Raw genomic sequence first — 27,753 nt, forward strand, 5'->3', positions numbered from 1 at the left:
CCTTCTTCTTCTTCTTCGTCGGTTGAGTGTCGGCTAGGGTTTTGATTCCCTGCGAAAATGAGATTAAATACTCCTCTCCATCTAATTTAAGACGCTCGTTCAAGTCGATATAGAGGGAGGAGGACTGTTCGATGATTTTCTGTTTAGGTCGATGACGTTGATAAATCTAGGTCGTTCATCGCGATCAATCTGGTCCGTTTGATATCGTCTAAAGATGGAATGCATCTAGATCATTCGTGTGTGCAGCATGCAATCTGGACTGTCAGATTGACCAGGCATGCGGATCACCCACGTGGCCTCTCGCGTGGAGCCGATGTCAACATGTTCGCCACACGACTTGTCTTAATTCACTGCGGCTGCTGACCGAGCTGTTCCACATGACTAATTTTTTTTTTTTTTGCAATTTCACCTCATGTTTTCAAATTTTTTTCAAAAACACCATTTGTTTTCACACTTTCACACATTTTCTTCAAAATTATTTTCAATTTCGTTTTTAATTTATTTTTTTTCAAAAATTTAAAAAATTTTTATTAAAATAAATTTTAATTATATATATATATATATATATATTCTATAAGTTGAAAAAAATTATCTCGAATTAAATTTCAGCCTCGGGTGTTACACAACTAATGAAGCATATTAAAAAGATTTTCATTCAAATAGAATTGTCATTGCAATTCAATGCAAAAGAGAACTTGAATCAAGAACTATAATCAAATGAGGGATACAAATTGGAGTAATAAAATTGAAACTTAGATGAATAGTACAGAGAATTTTTCCTATTTTTTCTGTCACATGGTAAGAGTTGAAGAACGTTTCCTCCTTATGCCAGAGGACCTAATTTAGAAATGGTTTGCCCTCTTTCAAGCCTTGTCGAAACCTTGAACATGACAAAGCTAAGTACTTGTTGGTTTCAACAGCTTGAGCTTAAATACAGGGAATGCAGCAACTAGAAAGCTTTTTCCAGATCTTTCCAGAAGGAAAACAAAAGAGAGAGATTGTTTTTGGTTAAACAATCTCTCCCTTTCTTTTCTGTTATTGTAGATATATTACAGAAGAGTTGTTACATAGTCATGAATCATTCAGAATACATCTTTTACTAACTTCCTTTGCTTTCTCCTCGGGCCTTCAGCATTAATCTTTTACTAACTTCCTTTGCTTTCTCCTCGGGTCTTCAGCATTAATCTCTTACTAACTTCCTTTGCTTTCTCCTCCGCAAGGCCCACCTTTCTTTGATATCGCGTATTTGATCAATCTGTTGCTCCATAGGAATTTCCTGAAAATCTTTAACCTCTTGATTTGATTTTTTGCCCTCAAAGCCTCCCCTGATTCTGGCAGCCTCGGCAAGTAGATCATTTATGAGCATCTCAGTGGTCTTGGTAGTAATTCCTCGTAGATACCAGGAAATGGGTGGGGGTGGAACAATGGCAGGTTGGATCAGTTGGTCCAAGGTCACCCTTGACCCTATCCTTCCCTTGCCTTCCGCACATGAATAATAATCTGCCAATGTTTTTGGTTTGAAAGGGAAGCATACTTTCTCATCAACAAATATGGGTTCAACTCGCCAATGGCCTTCAAATTTTTTCATGAATCCAGTTTTCAATTGTTTGAACTTCATCTGCCAAAAAATTGCCATAAAAAATCGGAGAAGCAATTCCAAATGAAATGATTTTCTTAATTTAAAAAGCATAAGGTGCGGGATATTGATCTAGCTGACAGGAAGATGAGATCTGATGAGAGATTTCATGGTATTGAAGGAGGGAATCTCTAATTCTACAGTCTGGGTAACTAATAATACAAGGATATGATGCACTTCTAGCCAACCTATTTTACTTTAAGCAACTTCCAGAAAATATGAATCAGTAAATAAACAAATAGCTGCAATCTCAGGAAAGATTTTTATTTTTTCCTTTTTTCTTAATCCTTTTGTATTTGCAAACCAGGCTAATCTCCAATTCAACAACAGCATATGTTTCACTAATTGTAAGCATCTAAGGAACCTTATTGATATTGTGCATTCTGATCTTTTATAAACTTTCTACTTGGGTGGCACTCTCTTGGTGCCTGTTAATACTACCTTCTTTTCTGTTCGCCCTCAAAGTAAACAAGTTTCAACTGCAATAATTTTCCATATGTGTGAAGTGCCAACGACAGAATATTTAAGGAAATGAAAGAATAGATACTTACTGAGTGATCTTTTCTATTCTGATCCACTATAACATGGACTGAGATAGTTCCTGACCACCAGAGAAATTTCCACAGTGCTGCTTGCTCCACCTCTACCACCTGCCTTGAACCTTCATCGAGCAAGACCTTTCGGGATATAACTTCCTGGATTGAACAATTATTTTATCACTTCATAATTACACCTTGAACTGGGAAAAGATAGTCGGCGAAAAACATATAACTTACCTTAATATTCTTGAAGACTCTCTTATTATCAGGGTCAGTGACAATATTATATACTGCATCTGGGGGCAATCCAACATTTACTTCAACATTGAGATTGCAAAGAGAACCTTTTGGTACACTTACCTGCCAAAATAATTTTTATATAGTACATATATGGATTTCAGGCTTACATCAAAATAAGTCATTCATTTTGAGATAACATATCTATATTGAAACTACTCAACTTTCTGACCTAGACAGACTACACTAGCTATCCAAACCAGTCAGAATTCAGGCAAATTCAGACTGTATTATCGCAATATCAGATCTCATTTTACATGAAAACACTCATCAGGAAGAAAGGTACTGGCACTGGACCGATATGCCTTAAATACATTTTTAACAATAAAAGACAATGCCAGATCTTGACGGTTTAGGTGATCATCAAGAAGTTTCTTCCTATTACTGAGATAAGAACTAGAGGCAGGATATGACCACATTGCCCCTGCTACTCAGGAGATCATGTAAGGAATTAACATAACTTTCTTTATTAATTTTCCCATACATTTACATGTGGATGTTGATCAATCCATGAAGGGTTTTCTCTCCAAGGTTGTAATTGCTTCTCAAGATCAATCTCCACATGAGTAGACGATCCTTTCCCCTTCATCACGGGAGAGCTAATGGAGGTTATTCCTTCATGATGGTTTGTTAAATTCTTGATCTGTGACTGCAAGAAGAACGGAGACTTCTTTTAATCTTTTAAATCTAGTGTAACTCGAGCACCTACAAAGCTTTTGGCTAAAAATTAATGGCATCCAAACACACAACCGCACATGAAAACAATGGACTAACCTTAAGACAATTTTGAAGCTTGTCTTGGAGCCGAGCAAAAAGTGTAGAAAAAGCAGGATCAAACACCTTTGGGATTCCATCTCTCTTGCTACTTTCAACCTCTGTATTCATTTTGACAACTTATGTTTCACACCAAATCCTGAATATCTCAAAGCCATTTTATGGTCAAAGATTTGTTAGCTTCCATAGTTCTTGGTGCAAAAACGAATGTCGATATTTTGCTAGTCAATATCCAACCAAAATCTCATATTTAAAGGTGAGCAGACATATCATTAATCATATACAGTAGAAAATGTGTCATTAAGACATGCATTAACTAGTGCACTAACCAAGCAATGACAAGACTATAGCCTTATACTCATCTAGGACTTCACCTGTTTCTATTCTAGAATAAACAAACAAATTACCTTAGAAACAAGTGCATGAAACTGTAACAAAGTCAAAAGACTCAAAACAATTTTCAACCAAACTTGAAGAAATTAAGCAACCGACCTATCCTAAAGAAAACTAAGCAACACGTTCCCAAAATTCCGAAGTACAGTAAGTAAAGTCGTAATATGTAACAATTCATCGTCAAATTATCAGCACTAAGAACAAACCCAAAGTTTGCAGCAAAATGAATAAACCTCCTTTGACATTAATCCATTATAAGCGTATCTCAATAAACTCCAAACCCAGATAACAGAGATAAGCAACAAAACATAATCCATGAGCTATTAAAACTAGAAAGAGTGAAAGGAAAACGATATACAATAAGAATAAACACGAGTAACGATCACTAGAACTTCGAATCTGATAGAGCGGATTCAATTGGAGAAAAAAATGTGAGAGAAGAATATTCATTTAACCTTTTTAGAATTTCTTAAAAGCTGAAACCAAATCTCTAGCTGTAAATGGGATTTTGACGATCCATCTCGGTTCGAGGCCTTTCTACTTTTCTTCTGGGTCTGAAAAGTAACCATGTGAATTGTGAAAAAACTCAGAAGTTAGGAGGAGGCCACAGGTACAACTTCGATACTGCGGAAAAAAGAAGAAAAAAGAAAAGACTTTTGGAACTAGAAATCATTTCTTGACTATCCTTCCGGAGCTTTCCAATTGTTGAGGATAACCAATCTAAGGGGGATCGGCAGGTGTTAAAACCTAGATCCTGTGGGCTACACTGTTATAACCCGCAGGGAATAATTTCTCCTTTTAAAGTCTACGTGGCAGTGTGAGGTTTGTCACGTGCAATTTTATGAGCTCCACTTCTTACAACTAGCTAGGCACTAACTGGAATATTTAATTAATAAAAAGATTAATGTTCACATGCTTTAAAATTATTATTTATGAAGGCTACTCAATATGTTGAGTTCATATTTTATTATTTTAAAATTTTGTAATTAAAACGTTATTATTTACAAATTCGATAGGATAAAATAATTACTATTTATAATATTTTTTAAAAAATTGGGTATTGATTCGTCGCAGTTAATCTATAAATAAGACTACAAGAGTTTTATAATAATTGATCTAAATCAATTATTTTTAATTAATTAAAAATTAATTTCAAACAAAAACATTAGCTGCAGCAGTCAGACAAAGTAAAAGAATTGTGCATATGTAAACTTTTAGTTAATTGAGGATAATTTTGGAACAAAAATATTGACAGCCGAAGCAATTTTTTTAAAACTAGTATAGTTAATTTATGTGTTTAGATTCATCAAAAGTAAATTTTGATTTTGACTTTGACAAAAGTGATTTTTCTAAACGGTAAAAGTTACAGTAAAAAATTGTTGCCAAACATGTACTAAATAAACACATATTTATAAATAAATTACATAAACAAAATTTATTCCTTTCAAATATAATCTAACAATAATTACAATCGTAAAAATTTTAAGTGTTTGAGATTAAATCTTAAAAAGAATCTAAGATAAAAATAAAAAAACTGAAAGAAACGGGCAGGTGGACCGCCCAGATCAAAACCCTAAAATGAAGGGTCTAGATCTTTCTTTTCTGTTTAAAATGTTGAGGACTGCTGGTGGTCTCTAAAGATTCTAGAGACCATCCTCATCATCTTTTCATTTATTCCCCTGTATATATATATATTCCTAAGGTACCATTCAATAAATATACATCAGAAAATTAATGAGCTTTAAATGCTCTCTATTTTACCCAGTTGAGCTTTTTACATGGTATGAGAACAATGCCTGTAATAAGCACTGATTCTCCTAATTTCTACCTTACCATATTACCATACTGCTCAATGGCAAACCCTAATACAGACGTGTTGACACTTGATGGCTCCAACTACTTGTCTTAGAGCCGAGCCATGGTGATTGCATTGAGAGCCAATGACAACCTCGCCCTCGTCGATGGCAGATGCAAGAAGCCCGAACCCGATGCAGTAGGATATGAAGAATGACACAAAACAAACAGCATGGTGGTGTCTTGGATTCTGAACTCGATGAATAAAGAGCTCGCTAGCGCCTTCCTATTCACCACATCAGCAAAAAACTTGTGGGATGAAATAAAAGAAAGGTATGGTGAAAGTAACGGACCTATGTTATATCAACTAAAATGCAAAATAAGTTCTATCACGCAATATAACCTTTCTGTCATAGCCTATTATATAAAACTCAAAAGGCTAAGGGATGAATTAACACACCTAAGGCCTTTACCTACTTGCACCTGCCATGCTGCAACACAACATAGTGAAATAGACAATACCGACAACTTGATCTAATTTCTAATGGGTCTTAATGACTCATACGACCATGTTAGAAACCAAATATTGATCATGGATCCCTTACCCGGTGTGAATAGAGCTTATTCCATGGTGATTAGTGTTGAAAAATAAAAAGAAGTACATAATAACAACTCACCTAAAGGGACACCTACTGCATTTTACACCAACCTGAAAGACAATCTAAAATTCTCAAACCGAAAAAAAGAAAAGGACAGTAGGATATGCACTTATTGCAAAAACTCAGGGCACACGAAGGACACATGCTTCAAGCTCCATGGCTACCTAGAATGGTTTACAAAACTCAAAGGGAAAAGGAATAAAGAAAAGGCCAATGCAGTGGCAAACAATGCCCCTGATAGCACCAAAACAGAAGCATTCAACACAAACTAGGGCACAAAAATAGCCACACTCATACAACAAGAGATCAGCAAATACATGAAAAACTAAGGAACAAACACAGCATAATCGACAGGGTGCGTGGGCTACTCTGCCCCCCCTGGTAAGTAACTTAAATGTTGTTTTTTACATGTCTTTAATGATATAGGAACTTGAATAATAGACACAGGTGTCATATCACACATATGCCATGATTTCAAAATGCTTTCAAAACCCATAAAACTAGAACCTGCAGTTCTTGTCTCGCTACTAGACGGAACCATGAGTCATTCAACCCACAAAAGAACCATAAAGCTGTGTGACAATTTAATTCTACATGATGTCCTCTATATACCAAAATTCACTTGTAACCTTATTTCTGTCAGAAAACTAACCCAAGCTTCAAATACCTACATTTCCTTTTATCCCAACCATTATTTTGTACAGGATTTGACAACTAACAAAATATTGAGGAAGGGAACAATAATGAAGGGCCTGTACACCATGAATGAAGACATTGACCCTATCAAAGCATGCATTAGCCACACCCAAGAAAATAACCTACAACTATGGCACAAAAGACTCGACCACACATCCACACAAAAATTGATCCACATTCCCAATCTAAAGTTACCAGTGCAGCTCTACATGATTGTGAAATATGCCCATTGGTAAAACAGTAACACTTGTCTTTTTCTAAAAATTTTATCAATACCAGTGGCATTTTTAGTTTAATATATGTTGACCTTTGGGACCATACCTAGTTAATTGTATCTCTGGTGCACTTTATTTTTTAACTATAGTTGATGATTTCTCAAGAACCGCTTAAACTTATTTATTAAAAGAGAAAATGAGTATACAAAATACCTTGAAATATTTTTACAATCTAACACAAAACCAATTTCAGAAAATAATCAAAACAGTTATGACAGACAATGGCACTGAGTTCATAAACACTTTATGTAAAAAAAATTTCAAGAAAAAGAATCATGCATAAAAAATCCTGTACATACACACCATAGTAAAATGATGTGGTGGAGAGGAAACATAAACACCTATTACAAATTAATAGGGCATTGATGTTTGAATTAAAATTACCAAAAAGTTTTTAGGATGAAGTCGTACTCACAGCCACACACATAATAAACGTTTTGTCAAGCTCTATTTTAAAATGAAAAACTCCTTATGAAGTTCTGTACAAAAAGCAGCCAGATTACTCAAAGCTAAAAGTCTTCAGTTATCTATGTTTTACTACAAATGTTAATCCTCAAAAAGACAAGTTTGAACCTAGGGCTTTAAAATGTGTTTTCTTAGGGTATGCACCTGATGCAAATGCCTACAAATTATATGATATAACAAACAAAAAAACGATTTTGTCAAGGGATGTCATATTTCATGAACATATTTTTCCATACCAAACAAAATACCCTAAACCAGATTACTATGACACACCACTGCCAATAGCAAACAACGACACAGTAACCACACCTAAAAACCAGTTACAAAGAAGAGAAGAAATTCCCTTACCAAACATCATTCCCCAAGAGTCTGAAGTAAAGAGTAGCATCAGGGTGAGAAACAAGCTCGCTTGGATGGAAGACTTTATCGGCTATACCACTGAATAGCAATGTTTGAACTCCCCTTCCTCATGTCCACCTCACCTACATACAATCATGACTATATTAATTTCATTGCACAAGTGTCTATTACGAAAGAACTAATGTCATACAGGGATGTTAAAAGAGACAGCAAGTGGGTTGAGGCCATGCAAGCCGAGTTGTTCGCACTGGAAGAAAATAGAACATGGGAACTAACTGCACTACCAAAAGGGAAGAAGACAATTGACTTAAAATGGGTGTATAAAATAAAATACAATACCGATGGATCAGTTGATAAATACAAAGCAAGACTCATAGCTAAATGTTATAACCAAGAGTTTGGCATAGACTATCATGATTGCTTCTCACCAGTGGCCAAAATGATTACGGTTCGACTACTTTTAGCCATGGCAGCCACAAGCGATTAACCAGTATATTAGTTAGACATCAATAACGCGTACCTACATGGATTTGTAGAAGATGAGCTATACTTAAAACCTCTAGAGGGCTACTTTAAGGCTATTGAAGGGCAAGTTTGCTGTCTAACCAAGAGCCTGTACGGCCTAAAATAAATGGGTTGCCAGTGGAACAAGGAGCTCACTTCAAAGCTCTAATCCATCGGCTTCACCAAGTCAGAAGTCGACTATTGTCTATTCACAAAAGGAACAAAAAGAAACTACGTTGTAGTTGTGGTATATGTGGATGACTTACTACTTGTCACGGATCCTAATGATAAAGAGATTTGCAAAGTCAAAAGTGTCATAGATAAAGCCTTCACAGTCAAGTACCTTGGCCAAATGAGATATTTCCTCGGAATCGAGATAGCTAGGTCAAAAGAAATGATCTACATCAGCAAAAAAAAAATACACCAAAGATATTTTACAAGATACAAAGATAGAATATGCAAAAGGAAGCCACTTTCCCTTGCCTTCCGAATTAAAACTAAATGCAGAAGAATAAGAAATCTTACCAGACTCGGAGAGGTATAGACGCCTAATCGGCCACTTGCTCTACCTTAATTTCACCAGATCCGACATAACATACTCCACACAATACCTCAGTCAGTTCATACAACAGCCCAGACGGCCGTACCTCGAGATCACACTACACGTTGTTAGGTACCTAAAGCAATATCCAGAGCAAGGCATTTTCTTTCCAAGAAAGAATGACTTTAAAGTTCAAGCCTTTTGTGATTCAGACTGGGCATCGTGTCCGATGACCCATAAATCACTCACGGGCTTTTGTATCTTCCTCGGGCCTACACTAATCTCCTGAAAAATAAAAAAACAAACTACAGTGAACAAGTCTTCCGCAGAGGCTGAGTACAAAAGTATGTCATCCACGGTATGTGAAGTTCAGTGGATAACCTATCTGCTTCGAGACTTTCAAATAATACCCCACTTACCCGTAATATTGAACTGTGACAACAAAGCTGCCGAACATATCGCAGCAAATCTGATTTTTCACGAACGAACGAAGCACCTTGACATCGACTGCCACATAGTTCGCAACCAGGTTCAAAAGGGCTTCGTCGAAATGAAACATGTCACCTCGAGGGAACAGCTCGCCGATCTGCTCACAAAACCTTTAAGAACTTCAGCACATCATCGACTTCTGTTCAAGATGAAGCATCTGCAATAAGAAAATCCAAAGGGTTAAAGAAGAGATGGAGAGAAACTTGAAGAGCCGAAAGTGAACTGACTTCATCTTGAGGAGCGGGTGAAAAGAATCTAGGGTAAAAATGAAAAGGCTGAAAGAACGAACAGTTGGATCGCCCAAATCAAAACCCTAAAATGAAGGGTCTTGATCTTTCTTTTCTGTTTAGAAGATTGAGGACAGTTGGTGGTCTCTGACGATTCTAGAGACCATCCTCATCCTTTTTTCATTTATTCCCCTGTATGTACATATATTTCCAAGGTACCATTCAATAAATATACAGCAGAAAATTAATGAGCTTTAAATGCTCTCTGTTTTACCCGGTTGAGCCTTTTACAAACCCATCAATCAAAATAAAATTGGTATTTCTAGGCAACAAATTGTGTTGCACATACTCAAATCAAATATAGCCTAAAGATTAATCTTTTTTAAATTATAATTATATATTTGTTAACAATGTGATAAATATATATCAATTATAAGAGAATAAAGATAAATTTAAAACAGAAATACACAAAAGTATAACACAACTTGAACCTACAACATTTTATAGAAAAAATATTATTTATTCAGCTAAATAATTATTGAATTTATAAATAATAGACTAATTTTTTTTTTTTTTTAAGGGAGAGTTTTATAATAATTGATACAAATCAATTATCTTTGTTTCAGAGTTCCAATACAATGAATCTATGTTAAATTGGAAGAAATAAACTCTATTCCTGGCATTCTTCAAAAATAAGTAATGATTGTAATTATGAAATGAGTATTTTATAATAATAATAATAATTAATAATAAAAATATTTAAGCTTTTGTACAATACATTATAGATTTGATTAGACTTGACGGAGATTCAAAGTTTATTATCTCTGTTTTCCTTTAGTTATCCAAAAATTAAATTTTTATAAAAAACTTTCACGACGTCACAACTAAAATAAGTATACATTTGTAAATTAATTACATAAGCAAAATTCATTTCTTCCAAATATAATCCAACGGTAGTAACATTATTGAAAAATTTTACACATTAAGACCATCAATCAAAGTAGTGGTGGTATTTGTAAGCAATAAATTGTGTTGGACACGCCCAATCAGAATCTCGAACCACAGAAATTTGATGATCACTTGAAATAATTTGTGTAGGAGTGAAAAATTTCATAGGAGCTCAAGAATATCAGTCTGCCTACTTTTAACAAAATGTTTATTGAACAATGAAGTCACAGTACATGGTCCAATAGAAATATACAAATCCTATACATGAGAAGGTACAGCACAAATAATCCTTGTCTAATTTTTTTATCATCCTTCTCAAGTCATTGTTTTTGTCTAATATACATTCTATGATTTTGATTACTGGTCCTAAAAGGAATTGGAATTGGAATTTGGACTATGTATATGTTACACGTTACACAACATGTGCACTGTCTACAGCTATCTGCAAGTCCATGAGAAAAATACACTAAATCTGTGCAAGCTGCCATTTGCGCTTCACTGTGCTTTCCTGGTTGTTCAGATCTCCATTTGATGAATGATAACTATTATCTTTACCGTATAAGGCATTATCAGTTCTCAATATTTCCACTAACTGACAGAGAATTGAGTAATCAAGATTGCTTTTCATAGCTCATGAGTGCACCCAATGCCCCAAGAAACCCTTCATGCCGCAAAAACATTGCTTTTGCCTCACCTTTAGACCTGAAAAGGAAGAAGAAAATAAAAGTGATAAGTTGAATCCAAAGCCATGTGAAAAGATAGAGATTGGAGAAACAAATCAAAATGTAGAGAACGCAACCAAGTTTCTATGAGGGAAAACAACAAATGATCACAAAATAGTACGAAGGAGAATAGCAAATGATCACAAAGCTACAAACCTAAAAACAATATATATTGTCATTTTTCTCTCCCCAGAAAAACTATCCTGTTCTGTCTATAACATATCTAGCAAGTTTATTTAACAACCTACTAGCGGAAGTTAGTTTCATTTAGCGCTGTCTTCTAAAGTGTGAACTTGTGTCTTAAGATGTTACATTGCATAGAACAAAATGCATTCCTACTCAAGATTCTTCTTCATAATGGAACCCAGTTGATAAGAAAGGAAGCTGAAAAAATATACTTTAACTGGCTTTTGTAGTGAACACACCCAAATAATTACCAGAAATGAACTGCAACTGATATTGTGTCCATTGTATATTCTTGTCCACGGATGAAAAATCCACCAAAAAAAATCCGCTTGAGACCAAACCGGAGTGCATTCAAGTAAGAGATCTGGAGCAAGAAAAGGAAACAAGGATATCTAGAACATATGAGGATCATTGTTTAGATCATTGTTTAGTTTGTAATAACAGATGCTTGACATCTAGGATGGAAATACTTTTGCTGGAATGATGCATCTAAAGAAATGGAAGTAGAAATCCAGAAAAATAACAAATAAGCTAAAACACAATTTTTTTTTTTTTTTTAAAAAGCAAGGCATCTGTTTGTTTCTGTTTTTTACATGTAAAATAGGAATCACAAATATTTTATACTTCTATGCAAAAATGGTAGTGATTATGAAAGAAATAAAGGAAATATAAAACAATGATATGCCACCATGCATAATAGAAATTACAGCAACAGAAAGATCAGCTGTTCTGGTTCATCGTAAGATAATCAAGCTTGTTGGAAGACAGGATGGCACTTTATTTGGCCTCGTGGTTTATTGAACTTATTGATTCAGTAAACATGCAGGTACACATTATTACTGCATATTATGGTATTTAATGTATTCGGTGATAATCTGTTGAATAGCAACTGACCTGACCAATATTGTTAGATATCATTCTTAGAAGCGACCGAGATATATCTTCAGGCTTGTAATCTTCAAGCTCTTTATTATCAGAAATTGCTTTCCCAAAGCTGGAAGCAATGGTTGTTGCTGACAGACCAATCTATCATCATTAAAAAAATTTTAAATTCAGTTCGTAAGTCAAAACACAGACCAAGTCCTTATCATCCTAACCAGAAATTATGGTTTTTATCATACATGAATCTAGAATAGACCCAAATTATAGTAAGTTAAGACAATAGCATATCTTTACCTTGGAATAGTCCATACCACCATAGATATCCCCAACAAGTGTGTCTATAACCCTATTATTTCCCCGATGGCTTAGCTCCAGCAACTCATCAAAACTAAGACATAAATAGATCTCATAAATAACGGAGCCAGAAAATAGGGTTACTGCCTTAAAACCAAAACATTATGGAGGAAATCATACCTCTCTAAAACATACAAGAAGAAGAGAATATACCTTTTGCATCCTGTTAAAAGCCTTCCCAAACCCCAAAAAGTTCCTCCACCAACATTTGTTCCACTAACTCGTTCAAATTTGCCATCCCCATCCACCTATTTAAGCATAAGATTGCAATCAAGTCCTTTGATATTTTATCCTGAAAAACTTTACCAAGCATCATCCCTATACCTTGATCATGCTGACACCAGAACCAATGTTAACAAGGAGATACGGGAACAGATCATTATGGTCTATCTGCACGAAGTCCTTTCGTTCATCCATGTAAGTAAAAGCTTCCTGGTGGACGGCCTGCTCAGAAAAATTTCAAGGCAAATATTCGTAAGGGAAATAAACTATTTTGCAAAAATATATGTGAAGAAACTTAAATGCTAATGATATCTTGACAAACAGGCTCTGTGGATGAGTATGTTGAATTCCCAGAGTCTTTATGTCTGACAAACTCCTTAAATATTCACAAGAAATTCTTCCTAACAATAAATGTTTCCTCCAGTAAAACTCTAGCATTTTCGAATTTGCATCAATGCAAGGTCATATAGCCAAAGATTACTCTTTAAAAATGAATTCCAATCCACATTTCATCTGGACCACTAAGCTGCCAAAATGTTAAAACGGTTTGCCTTGTGAGCAGTAAAAGTTTCATTCATAGTCTATACATATCACAAAGCTCCATATTCATCCATGGAGATTTTTAACTTTCTCCATAAAAAGAGTATTAGTTCCCATTATCTCACTGCAAAAAGAAAAATGACACCTGCAACTTTCAAAATTGATCTTGCTATGGTCACTTGAAAATTTTGTGTTTGCGTTATTCTTAAGAACCATTTGAAACTGATAAGTTCAGGATGGTTAAAAGAAAGTCCACCAGAGGACCTCATTTTGTGATTTTAGAAGAAGATCCTAACTGTATTAGGTAACCTACAAAGTGGATAAGAATCCCACCTTAAGAAGAAAATTTGCACCAGCCACTAGGCAATCCATTTCATCTTCCTTGTCAAGGATAATTCCAAGCTTTTCTTTGAAGAGATTAGCAAACTTGTATGCCCCACCACCTGTGGCCTTCTCACACATGGTAACTTGTTAATCATTTCAAGCTTTAGAAATAAAAACTATATAAATATCTTCTTCAATGAAGAAAATAATTTCCTAAGATGAACTATCAAATTCTTAACATTCATAGGCATGGTCCATTTCCAGAATTCTTTCACAGGTTCCGGCTCCCCAAAAACTCAAGAAAAAATAATAACAAAGGAACTTGAATACTTGAAGACAAGTAAATCTCTTTTGTAAAGCTTCAAAATCAATTGTTTAGCATAACATATAACCTGGAAAACACAACTACAGAAACTCTAAAGTGGAGTGGAACTTGAAGTTAATTGTTGGAGGCAGTGACAGTATTTGAATCTATAAGAAACCTAAACATTTTTCTGGAAGAAACTAATTTGACACAGAAACATAAACATTACTCATCAGGAAAATAACTTCTCTAACAACAGGGAGAATTTAGTAACAGGAATTATTCATAAATCAATAGTTTCTAAGTGCACAAATTGATTTACCTTAACAAAGACCTTTTCCTCTGGAAGAACATCATTAGCACGACCACCTGCTATTCATAGTAATTCATAAATAAATCAATGGAAACACAACAATAGTTATTGGATTCAGTATGCCCAGGAAAAAGAGAACCCTAATGCTCAATAAAGGGACACCTGACCATAAACTTGCAACCTGCCTGAGACCGAAAAATATGATTGAAGCTGAAATATATAAATTTTTATATTGGAATTTCTAAAACAAATCACCCCAGGACAGCTACCTATTTTAATTTCTTGATAAAGCAAGAGGCATTCAGTTTCTTATCATTGCTTCTACCTTCATAAGTTGAGATCTGAATGCAGACATATGGTCATGAACAAGATGTGGCTCAGACAGATCTATAAGAAGCTATTCACTAATCTAAGAACATAATTTGAGCATTCTTCCCAGGGTGGAAAAAATAACTGATTAAGTTTGAATATTACTAGGCTCATGAAGATTAGGTTAATAATAAGCTGAGATAGCATTAAGCATAATGAATTCTTATTTTGCCAAGATATGGAAGATCGTATAAAATTTCAATTACCATCTTAAATTTAAATGATGCACTATGCTGACTAACCAGAGGGCTTAGTTCATCACCTAAGTTGTTCACATCCTAAACTAGATACAAAGACACTGCCTTCTATAAGAAAACACTTAAGTCTTTAGTATGGTTGAAATGTTCCACCAGTTTAGTTATCGCTACAAAATTACCATTTGAAGGTGCACTTATCATGACAAAAGGGATGTACATACATGCTAACCATTATGGTGACATTTATTGGAGTTAATGAACTCTAAGAAATCATTTATTTTGCTGGTTAGTCTTTATTATGGTTGAAATGTTCCACAGATTTAGTTATCGCTATAAAATTACCATTTGAAGGTGCACTTATCATGACAAAAGGGATGCACATATATGCTTACCATTAAGGTGAAGTTTATTGGAGTTAATGAACTCTAAGAAATCATTTATTTTGCTGGTTTCAAACATTGCAAAATGGAGCCTCCCTTTTATGGCAGAATCATTGTCAATAACATCCAAAGTGGCAAGGCTGTCATTTGGCGAGTCAACAGTACTATCAGCACTTCTTCTGAAATGCACCAACTTTATTAGTGAACCTGCCAATAGACATACATCAATGCAATATCCAGATCAAGAAAATCTCTGTTATCATCACTACTACTGCTAGAATTTACTATTATTCCTGTGATAATCCAATACCACATTGAAAATGTACATGATTGTTAATTTCCATGTAAGATCATCTGCAAGTTTGAACTTTTAAAAGAATTCCCTGACTCCAAAAGTTGTTTGGGCTAGTGTTGCATGGTCCGGAAATTCCAAATGGTATTAGAGTACGTGTTACCCACAAATTGAGTGGTAGAGATTGCCATAGAGATTGTGATAATCCAATCCAGTTAAAAAATGTATGTGATTGGTTGTTGAGGGTTTAACTAATAGAACTACCAACAAATTGAGTTTATGCTTTTGAGGGAAAATGATTTGGGTAGGAAAATTCTTGTGGTACTGGTAGCAGCGATTGGTCGTCGGAGTTAAATTCCCAATAGCTTGAACTAGTGAACTAAATTTTATAGTTTCGCAAAGTTAAAATAAAAGAATTCTATGAACTTACTCTGTTTCACTTCCAAGAGAGAGAAAAAAAAAAGCTACAGATTCAGAGTAGAAAAAAAACAGATCAACAAAAAAAACAGAGTGTAAAGCACGCAACGAGACGAGCTATTCGAAATTGACAACAAATGGAGAAAATGATTCGAGCTAATTACGAATAACAATATGCAGGAACAATCCCATAAAATCCGTAGCAACAAATAGATAACGAAGAAAGTTAGCACCCCAAAAAAAGAAAAGCGAAGTAAATACAATCGAGCATGAAGTACCTCCAATGTCGATAGCCAAACGAGAATCGGATTGGTTTTGGTGAGAATTTTCTTGGGATTGAACCTCTCTTGGATCCATCTGTTGGATCAATTTGGAGGGCTTGACAGGTAATTGAAAAAATCGATTATGGGGTTAGGAATTTGTTGTTTCAACATGCAACTGCTATGCATCGGCACCTACCTACCTCCATCGCACCTAACCAGCGCCAGCAACCAAAATAACAAATTAATCATAGTTTATGCATCTGCAACATTCTTATTTTAAATCACTGCAAAAAATTAAATGAAATTAACAAGCAGTGCTGTTAATGTTATTGTAGCATTGCTGCGGAAAGTGTTGTTTTCTATTGTTCTGGTTCCTATTTGACTTTCGCTCTAAACTTCGAACGAGCTTCCTCGTTACCCACGTGCCAATTTTTTTTTTTTTTTTTTTTTTTTAAAAAAGCTATAATATATATATTCTTTTTCTGAGGTAGGATGTAATGATAACTTAACACGAAATCATCTTATTAATTAAATCTCTTACTTTCAGATTAACTCATGATTTTATATATGAATATTTAATTAAACATATTATTATTTATTAAAATAAATTTTCAATTTTTTTTTTTAATTTTACAATGCTAGTATACTTTAATTTTAGAAAACATATCATCTTAATAATATAATTTAATTTTAAATATATTTTATTTTTAAGTTAATTTTATTTGTCATTATTCAAACCACAAAACCATCTTATTGTACATATACTTTAACTTAAATTATTAAATTATATTAAAATATTTCTAAAACTTATAATCTATAATTTATATACTAAACTATTGTATATTAAGAAAATGAGGTTAAATATTAAATTTTATTCATTTTGATAAACTTAAAATGATAATTTTATATAGAAATTTTAAATTTTATAAATTTATAAATAAATTTTACTGAATTTTTAATTTTTAGAGTTATTTTCTATTAAGAAAATATGCTTTTAACATTTTCCTTCTTAAAAAGAGTAAGCCAATGGACCCATAGATACAGGGATCCAAGTCTTCTCGTCATTGTGGCATACGACGACGTATCACGTTTTCTAAAGCTGACGGTAGCATACGTCATATATGCATATATAAATATATATCTTTTTTATAACCTCAAATGCTTGAAATGGAATTTTCCAAAGTGAGCGCCTTTAATTTTTAATTACACTAAATTTTCAGATATCATTTATCGAAATTCATAGTATACTTCCTATTTTTCTGAAGTCAATTTCTTCGTCATCATATTCATCCAAATCCAACGCCGGCTCCGGCCCTTTTATCACCAATAAGATTTAACCTTGTCGTTGACTCAAGGTTTTTCTGAAAAAAGAAATTAAGAGATAAATCATGTTCTTTTCGCCATAAATGTTCTTCTGCACCGTATTATAATATTGCATCAACGGAGAAAGCGAAGAATAAGTGGGTGAATTAAATATACAGAATCTGCAAATTCTTGACTTGCGTCCTCTACCATTTTTCATCAGGAACTAGAGCCCAGAGAAGAACGAAATGGCCGAGCCTGATGCTAATGGTGTCGCTTATGATCTCCATGCCCTTCTCTCTTCTGAGGACAGAGACTTTCTCATCCGCAACAATGGTGATCAGGTATATACGTCTGTTTATTTCTAATACTATCTATTCAAGCTCTTGTCTCTTTATATATATGTGTGTGTGTGTGTGTGTGTGTGTATATCTATATGCATGCAGCTTTTTAGCTCTCAACTTCAATTTTTTCTGCTAAAATATTTTGGGTTTTCTTCCCTGCTCTTTAATATTTTTGTTTGAGTCTTCATACCCGGTTTGAATTTCTGGTCATTAGTGGGATTTGTTGTGTTACCATGATATTCACAGGTTAAAATAAATTATTTGAGTGGAAAGCTTGTGGGTTTATATTTTTCTGGCTCATGGTGCGGTCCTTGTCGCATGTTTACCCCAAAACTAGTACAAGTCTACCAAGAGCTCTCATCAAAAGCCGACTTTGAAGTTGTTTTCATTTCAACTGATAGAGATGACGAATCCTTTGATGGTTACTTTTCCAAGATGCCATGGCCTGCTATTCCATTTTCTGATTTAGCTATCAGAAAACACCTCAGGGAATTATTCAAAGTCAGAGGGATACCTCATCTTGTTATCCTTGATGTCAACGGAAAGGTTTTAAACGATAAAGGGGATAGATTAGTTAAGGATTATGGAGTTGATGCCTATCCCTTTACGCCAGAGAGGATCAACTTTTTGAAGGAGCAAGAAGAGGAAGCTAAAAGGAATCAATCCCTGAGCTCTCTCTTGGTTTCGACCCCTGCTGATTACTTAATTTCTAATGATGCAAATAAGGTTAGTAATTTGATTTTGCAGGCACTGGTTTCAAATTTTATAAGATGATTAATGCAGTTCATGTTACTGGTGTATGTTTATTTGCAGGTTCTTGTGTCTGATCTTGAAGGAAAAATGGTTGGCTTGTATTTTGTTTCTCATTCTCATAGGCCATATCAAGAGTTCACTGCAAAACTTGTGGAAATTTACAAGAAGCTCAAAGAGAAGGGAGAGAACTTTGAGATTGTGTTTATATCTTTAGACAATGAGGAGGAGTCCTTCAAGAGAGGATTGGAAACAATGCCATGGTTGGCTTTACCATTTTCAGACAGACGATGTCAGAGGCTTATTAATTACTTTGAGCTTGAGGGCTTGCCTACACTGACAATCTTAGGGCTTGATGGGAAGACTTTGAACCCCAATGTTGCTGATCTTATTGAAGATCATGGTATCGAAGCATACCCTTTTACGCCAGAAAAGGTTATTGAACTTGCTGAGATTGAAAAGGCAAAACAGGAAGCACAGACTCTGGAATCAATCTTGGTTTTGGGGGAAAAAGATTTCGTAATTGAGAAAAATGGTTCTCAGGTAATAATTTTGCTGTACTTCTATAACTTTTATTTTTACTAACTTATAAATGATATCCTAATTTCACCTATCCGTAGGTAGATAGGTAATGTATAAGACTGATATATAAATGTTTCAACCAATCCCTAAATAGATGAGTAATTTGTTGATTAATATGTAAGCATTATGCATATGTATCTTAGTTCTTAATGATTATACATATTAAAAAAACAGAAGAAACAGAGACTAATCTCTATGTGGAATGTCTTGTGTTAGGTTCCAGTTTCTGAACTAGTTGGAAAGACAATTCTTCTCTATTTCTCAGCTCACTGGTGCCCCCCATGTCGTGCATTTTTACCCAAGCTTATCAAATTATATGATGAGATTAAGGCAAAAGACAATGCATTTGAGGTTATATTCATCTCAAGTGACCGTGACCAAGCATCTTTTAATGCATTCTTTGCAAGCATGCCCTGGTTAGCCCTCCCCTTTGGCGATGAGAGGAAAGCATTCCTGCAAAGGAAATTCAAAATCAGAAGCATTCCTGCTGTCATCGCCATTGGTTCTACAGGCAGAACAGTCACTAAAGAAGCTCGGCAGTTGATAACAGTTCATGGAGCCGATGCTTATCCATTCACCGAAGAGCATTTGAAGCAATTGGAGGAAAAACTTGATGAAAAAGCGAAGGGGTGGCCTGAGAAAATGAAGAATGAGGTGCATGTAGAGCATGAACTTGAGCGCATCAAACGCAATGGATATAGATGTGATGGGTGCCAGGACATAGGACATGGCTGGTCTTATTCTTGCAAGAGATGTAACTTTGATCTTCACCCAAAATGTGCTTTGAAGGAAGGTGAAGGGAAAGATAAAGCTGCTGAAGGAAAAGAAGGTTGGACCTGTGATGGAGACATATGCCGCAAAGCTTGAATAACTAGCTGATCAAAGGGTATATGGTCTTGTAATGCATGTATTTGAAGTCTTTGAAGAGTATTGTTTATGGAAAGTAATAGAAGTAATAATAGACTTATGTCTTTTTAATTTTTGAACAAATTTCCAATTTGATCAACTTATTAAGGGAGGAAGGATTGTTTAGCCAACCAATTGGAAAACGATTTAAAAATGTAAAATTTCTATGGGAAAGGAATAGAAACAGAGAAAAAAAAAAGAAAAGAAATACGGAAAATGATTCTTATGAGAGTTTTTTCTTTTCTTCATTTATGTTATTATAATTTATGTAGATTAAATCAAATAAATAATTTTTTAGAAAATAAAAGCTGAGCTAAGGATTAATTTTTTTTGTCAAATTTTTACAGTTGTATAAAAAAAATTGTAAATTAAAATTATTTATAAGTTTAAAGATTAAATTATAATAAAAATTTTAAAAACAAAAATGATATTTATCTAAAATTTTATTAAACAAATATTTTTAGTGATATGATACTAAACTTTAGTAATTATTTTGATATATTATTAATTGATGTTATGTTTACATCATCTTTATTCATTTATTTAATGAAGTAATATAATGTTGTTGCGTAATTATTTTATTATTATATTCTTAATGTAAAATTACTTTTTAAAAAATATAATAAATTAACTATATGAATTAAGAGCGAAGTTAACTAGAAGTATACTATAAATAAATGTTAAAATTTTATTATATATTTAAAAGTTGTTAGTCATATATTAATTACTATTTAAATTTAACAATTATAAATTAGAGGTGGTTTAACTATTTAACAGTCATAAATTAGTCGTGACTTAACTCCTTAAATTTAAGGGTCATAAACTATAGGTGGCTTAAATTTAGCAATCATGAACTAATAGTGATTTAATATTAGTAATCATTAATTAATAATAATTTAATTTCAGCAATTGTGAATTAGTTGGTTAATACACAATTATGAATTAATAGCCGTTTAATATTAATAGTTATTAATTAATGGTAATTTAATTTCAACAATTATAAATTAATTGGTTAGTACTTTTCTTAATGAGTTAGTGATTATTTATTTTTTTGTAACGTTTATTTATTTATTTTTTATTTAAACTGACTGAATTAATAAATAAAAATTACTTTAATTCATATCAATTGTTCTATACATGGAGTTTATATTTGTAACACCCAACCTCTCCTTTTTTCTTTTTATTAATTATTATTGTATGAATATAATTATTATTTATGTAATTTTAAATTGAATTAAATTTAAAATAATTTATTTTAATGAAAATAATAATAATAATAATAAAAAGGGATAAAAATTATTTAGGGGTTTAATTGAAAACAATTTTGGAGAAAATGGGTGAAAGTTTAAGTTTTACGAGTATTTTTGAAAGAAAAATCGAAAACTGGGAGTCAAAACGCAATTTAAAAAAGTTGTACCACTTCAGCTGCCCGGTCAGCAGCCCCGACCAACTAGGACGCGCCAAATGGCAGAGACGCTGACGCGGGAGGCCATGCAGGAGGGAGCCACGTGGGCGATCCGCGTGCGCACGCGCGATCGAACGGCTGAGATCCGTTCCTGCGCGCACGGACGGCCCAGATAAAAAATGCGCATGAATGGCCCAGATTGCATCGCGCACGGACAGTTCAGATTGAATCGTGCACGTCGCGATTCAAACGGCTCAGATTCATTTCCTATTTAATCACGATAAGACGGTTCAGATTAAAGGCGATGGACGGCTCAGATCAAAAGTGGATGGGTATAAATAACCCCATCCGCACCCAAACCCTAACCCTAGCAGCTAGAGTCCCTCGCCGAAGAAGACAGCCCAGCCACTGGAGAGCCGACTGCCGCCACCCACTGCTGTACCGAAGCAATTTCTGGCCGCCAAACGAGGTAAAAATTCTACCATTTGCTCGAAATTTGATTCTAAACCCACCTATGGCTAAATCGGAGCGAAAGTACCAGCCAATTAGCCGAAAAACGTCTCCGAAGCTCAGCGGCGCCGCCCTAAGGTGTTTCAGTTTTTGCCTCCGATGAGGCCCTTTTTGATTCCTGTTCGATGTGATTTTTCCACTGTTGTAATCACCGTTTCCTCATCTACAGGTTGACCAGAGCAAAACACCCAACCACAACGTGAGCTGGAGGAGCCGCCGCACCGGAGAGCCCCACCGCCGGTGAGTTTCGGCTTTCTATATTTTTTCAGCTCACCGATGGCTCTAATTGTGTTTTCTCATAAGAACCGATGCAAGTTTGGCTGAATTCGACCGAAAACAGCCAACCCAATGTGAATCGCCGCCGCTGCTGTCGCCGTGCCGGAATTTCGAAATTGGCCGAGTAGGCCCTAGGTTTGATTTTTTGGTTATTTGGGACATGTGTAGGTACTGTAAGTGCGTTTCAGTTCCCGGAGGAAAGTTTAGGGAACTCAGGGACCGGCCGTAGGCGCAGTGACAATCTAGTTTTCGGCATCGAATTAAGTAAGAACCCATCAACCTATTTCATATCATGAAATTGAAGTTTGAATAAATGATAATACTGTATTTTGTACAAATTAAATAGATATGCATAATTAATTATGGTTGCTAATGGAACCCGAACCAGATATTATTCTTTGTCGATTTCTGTTTGATTTATTTTACAGTTTAAATGCATTATACTATCTGGTTTATCTATTCTATGGTTTTAAATGCATGTATCACTGCTTACTTCACTACTGTTTGGAAATCTAAGATATACTTGCTTTGTTGGATGTACGTTACTTATTTATGTTTGAGTTGGTAACGGAGACTAAGGACAAATAGGAATGAGATGTGATTTGATAAATGGATAAGATGACAGCCTCACTAGATATTCTGAGAGATGGTGGACGGATCGGGTTCATAGGGAACCCTACCGTGAACGTTGTCTCATACCGGACAAGGTATGGAGAATTGGTCATTTGGTGCTCATACCAGACAGGTTATGGGGATGACCCGCTTCACCTTCATATCGGACAGGGTATTGATGTTTATTGGCTTGGCGCTCATACCGAACGGGGTATGGGAACGGTCTTGAAATTAAGATTGTTAAGGGGAATAATTCACGTGTAGCGGGGACCCCTATGGATCCCCATAGATACTAGTAGGCTAGTGAAAACGAGAAACGATAATAATCAGTTATTGTTAATGAATACGAATTTATTGTATGTTTTATGTTACTGGTTATGCATAAAATTATGATATGTATGAAATTATGATATGTATGATATTATTGTCTTTATAGGTTGTTTTCACAGGTTCTCTAAAGGTAAGAAAAATTGTAAGTGGTTTTATTTTAAATAATTGTATTGGTTTAAAATTTGTGCTCCATTGGTTGTTTTGGTTTTCTACCAACCTTTACTTCTGTGATGGTGATATAGTGTGATATCCTTACTGGGTTAATGTATCTCATTCATTATTTAACTATTTCAGATCAAGAGGACCTGATTCCCGAGTCTGATCTACAAGAAGACGGCGAGTAGATGCTAAATGATTTATAATTTTTTTTATTTTTCTCATTTCTCGTATTTGTTTTAGAGAATTTATTCCGTGATATTGTTTAGTATTTTTAAATTGTCGTGTAAGTGATATTAATTTTAATCTTTTATTTCGCTTCCGCACTTAAATTATTATATGTATTTCCGAAGCCGTTACAATATTACTCTATTTTTACTATAAATACCTTGGTTGGCACACTTCACAAGATTAATCCACATTATTCACGTAATAATTCAGTGGTTGAATCAAAATATAATTTATACGCCATTAAGCATACCTTACCAACACAAGTTTTCCAGACATGGAAATGTTATTACATAACCAACACACCAAAGGTACAAGGCAAAACCAGAACCAATAACCAAACGGAGTATCTCAAGCTGAAGTCTTAGAAACAGATGTTTCTCAAGCTCTCGTGCAGACCTCTCCATCACATATCCAACCTTCTTTGGTATTACCCTCCTGCTCTGTCTCATCTTTGCTTCCTTTATCTTCCTCCAGCGCACACTTGGGATGAAGATCAAAGTCACACTCGTCACAGTTGAATGACCATACATGACCCGTTTCCCCACATCCATCACACGTATAGATCCTGCGGCGAGTCAGCAAAAGTTCGTGCTCATCATGGAGAGCATGCTTTACCTTCTCAGGCCACCCCTTTGCCATTTCCTCATACTGTGCCTCAATCTCCTTCAGTTGTTCCTCAGTGAACGGATAAGCATCAGCCCCATGCATCATAATTAGATCTCTAGCTTCTTTGGTAACAGTTCGACCAGTTCGTCCAAGGGCCACAAGCATAGGGATACCGACAACCTTGAATGTACGACCCAAGGATGCCTTCCTTGCATCACCAAAGGGAAGTGCCAGCCAAGGCATGCCTCTAAAGAACTCGTCGAATGAGGATTGATCTCTATCGCTAGAGATAAAAATTACTTCAAATGCTTCATCTTTCTCCTTAATTTTGTGGTATGCTTCAATGAGTTTTGGCAAAAAAGCACGGCATGGAGGGCACCAATGGGCTGAGAAGTACAATAGAATGTTCTTTCCCACCAAAGCAGACACAGGAATCTGAAAATATATAAATAGAACAATCAATGCCAAATTAATTGAATAAGAGAGTGCACATTTGGGCTATTAGGCTACCAAATACTTGGTAGCATTAAAAAACAGGAAAGAGAATTTTACCTTAGTCCCTTCTTTATCAATGACATAGTCTCGATCACCTGAAACCAAAACCGACTCTAGTGTTTGAGCTGCCTGCTTTGCTTTCTCTATCTCTGAAAGCTCTGCAAACTTTTCTGGGGTAAAAGGGTATGCAATAGCTCCATGCTCTTCAATCACCTCAGCAACATTGGAATGAACAGTCTTTCCATCAGGCCCAATAATAACTAAAGTGGGAATGGTTGAGAGCTCAAAATACCGAATTAACTTATCGCATAATTTGTCCTTGAAGGGCAAGGAAAACCAAGGCATGATTTCAAAAGCTTGTTTGAATGATTCTTCCTCATCATCCAGAGATATTAACACAATCTCAAAGCTCTCTCCTTCTTCTTTTAGTTTCTTATAAACCTCCACAAGTTCTGCGGTAAAATCAATACATGGTCTGTACGAAGACACTGAGAAATACAGACCAACCGTCTTCCCTTCAAGTTCGGATACAGCCATCTTGAATATATCCACATCAATAGCAGAAGTCAGATTATGGAACGAACAATAAATATGAAAGTCAAAATTTTTACTTGTAACTTTAAATCACTAGAAACATAGCTAACAAATACCTTGCTTCCATCAGGTGAAATTACAAAGTCCCGTGAATGTGATACTAGGAGAGACCGCAAAGATTGCTCTCTTTTGGCTTTTTCTTCTTCCTCTTTTAATTCTTTCACTCTTTCCAGGGTGAAAGGGAACCCTTCCACTCCATACTCTCGAACGATTCCCACCCCATCATCACTCACAACTTTCCCATTTTCATCAAGGATTACAAGGTGGGGAATTCCCCTCACTTTGAACAATTCATCCAAGCGGTTACGTGTGTCTGAATCACTAAATGGGATAGCAAGCCAGGGCATTACAGAAAAGTATTCATTGAATGAATGATCATCTTCATCAGCAGAGATAAAAACAACCTCAAGATCACCTTTTGGGAAGAGTTCATCATACACCTCAACCAATCGAGGGGTGAAACGCTGACATGGGCCACACCAATGTGCAGAAAAGTATAATCCAAGTTTCTTCCCCTTCAGGCTATCGATTTTAACCTGTAAAATTAGGAATTTAGTATGTGATTTCCGTTCCATTCATACCTCTAACAAGAGACATGTGGCCAACCATAAACACTTTTGAGTCAATTAATAGAACTCATTCCATTCCCAAAAAATCATCTAACCGAGTTCACTGAATACAGTTTACAGTTCACCTACACAAAAATGAATTTTACGCAAGTTAACGCTTTTAGGGACAAATTAATTTTGTTTGTAAAATTCTTTTGGCAACTTATACTTATTTTCACCATGAAAGGCTAAAGATCCCTCACCCCTTCTCAGTCAAAATAAATTAAAATATCCAAATAAATTCCACACCAAGTTTATTTGTTCTAAAGATAACCTAGATAATCACAATTATACCCTCCATATATCAAACTAAATCCACTTATCGTCCACTATGAAAATCCCTAACACTAGAGCTTACCTGCAATTCCTGCTAAGTTACAGTTAAGCAGACAGGTATTTACCAAATGACAAGAAAAATCTCTAGAAATGGTTTTAACATCCTCCCATGCCACAAATACATCAATCCTATTTTGCAGCCACTCTCAATTAAATTCAGAAATGATAATTGTGATCACGTGAACTTCCCCTGATAATCAATCCTGTAGAGCCTACATGCTTTGTACAACATCACATATTGAGCAAAGAAAATTCATGGATCACAGAAACTAGAGCTACTAAAGAACTAAAGAAAGAAGAAAAGAAAACTTCCCAGTCTCAGACCCAAGCAACGAAGTCAATCACCTGTTGACCGTTGTTACGAACAAGAAAGTCCCTCTCCGGAGAAGAAAGAAGGGAGCGTATGTCGTGGGAGTCACCGTTGATCATCTCAGGAACTTGATTTTCATTATCCGACATTTTCTCCGATGCTCTTTGCTTCTGTTTTCTTTACTTGCGGAGGGTCTGAAATGTTGAAGAAACAGGAGAAGGGACGAGGAAGTGAGGGAAGACTAGCTTTGTAGTACGTATCCAGAGACTGGCCATGTGTGTATTTATAGAGAGAGAGAGAGAGAGAGAGAGAGAGAGAGAGAGAGACCGTGCCTAGTAAATGCTTTTTCTTTTTCTTTTTCCTTTGTTTTTCAATGCCTTTGTCTTTAAGTTTTAGAAGAAACGGCATGACGGTGAAAGAGAAAGCCGAAGAGTGAACACGTGGATGTTAGCCTAGTCAAGTCAATTAATTGCGTATTAAATAAAATTTCAATAATAAAATTAAGATTATTTGATTAATTATTTAAATCAATGTGTTTTTAATGTGAATTAGCATAATTACAAAAAAAAAAAATTGATTTTTTATAATTTAATTAAGTTGGTGAATGTCAGCCTAGTCAACTATTTTGTATTATTTGCATAAAGTTCATATTAAATAAAATTTTAATAATAAAACTAAGATAATTTAATTAATTAACGAAATCAGTATGTATTTTTATGATAATTAGGGTAATTATAAAAAATAAGTTGATTTTTTTAATTTAATTAAGCAAGTGGATGTGAGCTTAGTCAATAAAATATTTGATAGATCATGCGTTTACATTATTCGCAGATTATCTTATATTAAATAAAATTTTAATAATAAAATTAAGGTGATTTGATTAATTAGTTAATTAAATTGATTTTCTTATAATTTAGTTAAGCCTTTTTTTTTTCCTAATAACATTTTGTTCCATTTGCAAATAAAGTGGAATAGGAAATTAATTGACGATTAAAAAAATACTGCTTTTTTATAATAAAAAAAAACAAAAAAAATTAA

The 27,753-nt window shown here is 34.7% G+C and overlaps 4 protein-coding genes and 1 long non-coding RNA gene across 7 annotated transcripts; 1 reads left to right on the forward strand and 4 right to left on the reverse strand.

The window, feature by feature from the left end:
• Positions 1 to 1,108: 1,108 nt before the first annotated feature.
• On the reverse strand, positions 1,109 to 4,334 carry LOC110813140 (uncharacterized). Its single transcript, XM_022040164.2, has 6 exons — positions 4,095 to 4,334; positions 3,247 to 3,385; positions 2,957 to 3,121; positions 2,413 to 2,535; positions 2,188 to 2,331; positions 1,109 to 1,618 (listed from the first exon to the last, which is right to left on the reverse strand). Exons 2-6 carry the CDS (start codon positions 3,355 to 3,357, stop codon positions 1,181 to 1,183), a joined length of 981 nt encoding a protein of 326 aa, XP_021895856.2. The 5' UTR covers positions 3,358 to 3,385; positions 4,095 to 4,334; the 3' UTR covers positions 1,109 to 1,180.
• Positions 4,335 to 5,064: 730 nt separating this feature from the next.
• Positions 5,065 to 10,079, reverse strand: LOC148252778 (uncharacterized). Of its 2 annotated transcripts, XR_015814143.1 has the most exons (6): positions 9,712 to 10,079; positions 9,353 to 9,579; positions 8,918 to 9,218; positions 8,736 to 8,772; positions 7,877 to 8,010; positions 5,065 to 5,719 (listed from the first exon to the last, which is right to left on the reverse strand). It is a non-coding gene; the product is annotated as an uncharacterized LOC148252778 (long non-coding RNA). The 2 variants fall into 2 exon arrangements; XR_015814142.1 differs by having other exon boundaries at positions 9,353 to 10,079.
• A 705-nt stretch (positions 10,080 to 10,784) lies between these two features.
• Positions 10,785 to 16,748, reverse strand: PANK1 (pantothenate kinase 1). Of its 2 annotated transcripts, none has more exons than XM_088209722.1 (10): positions 16,378 to 16,748; positions 15,403 to 15,597; positions 14,454 to 14,503; positions 13,837 to 13,953; positions 13,066 to 13,185; positions 12,895 to 12,989; positions 12,682 to 12,775; positions 12,400 to 12,531; positions 11,745 to 11,869; positions 10,785 to 11,299 (listed from the first exon to the last, which is right to left on the reverse strand). In XM_088209722.1, the coding sequence occupies exons 1-9, from the start codon at positions 16,454 to 16,456 to the stop codon at positions 11,753 to 11,755; spliced, it is 999 nt and encodes a 332-aa protein (XP_088065848.1). In that variant the 5' UTR covers positions 16,457 to 16,748; the 3' UTR covers positions 10,785 to 11,299; positions 11,745 to 11,752. The 2 variants fall into 2 exon arrangements, with proteins under 2 accessions (XP_088065848.1, XP_021895883.1); XM_022040191.2 differs by having other exon boundaries at positions 11,757 to 11,869; positions 16,378 to 16,743.
• Positions 16,749 to 17,607: 859 nt separating this feature from the next.
• LOC110813085 (putative nucleoredoxin 1) lies at positions 17,608 to 20,318 on the forward strand. The gene is made up of 4 exons (XM_022040094.2): positions 17,608 to 18,008; positions 18,255 to 18,734; positions 18,822 to 19,301; positions 19,557 to 20,318. Exons 1-4 carry the CDS (start codon positions 17,913 to 17,915, stop codon positions 20,205 to 20,207), a joined length of 1,707 nt encoding a protein of 568 aa, XP_021895786.2. The 5' UTR covers positions 17,608 to 17,912; the 3' UTR covers positions 20,208 to 20,318.
• A 3,661-nt stretch (positions 20,319 to 23,979) lies between these two features.
• LOC110813091 (putative nucleoredoxin 1) lies at positions 23,980 to 27,056 on the reverse strand. The gene is made up of 4 exons (XM_022040099.2): positions 26,751 to 27,056; positions 25,518 to 25,997; positions 24,925 to 25,404; positions 23,980 to 24,807 (listed from the first exon to the last, which is right to left on the reverse strand). Exons 1-4 carry the CDS (start codon positions 26,862 to 26,864, stop codon positions 24,145 to 24,147), a joined length of 1,737 nt encoding a protein of 578 aa, XP_021895791.1. The 5' UTR covers positions 26,865 to 27,056; the 3' UTR covers positions 23,980 to 24,144.
• Positions 27,057 to 27,753: the final 697 nt, after the last annotated feature.

This window comes from Carica papaya, chromosome 8 (genome assembly GCF_054855325.1).
Source record: "Carica papaya isolate Zhongbai chromosome 8, ASM5485532v1, whole genome shotgun sequence".
Taxonomy (NCBI): domain Eukaryota; kingdom Viridiplantae; phylum Streptophyta; class Magnoliopsida; order Brassicales; family Caricaceae; genus Carica; species Carica papaya.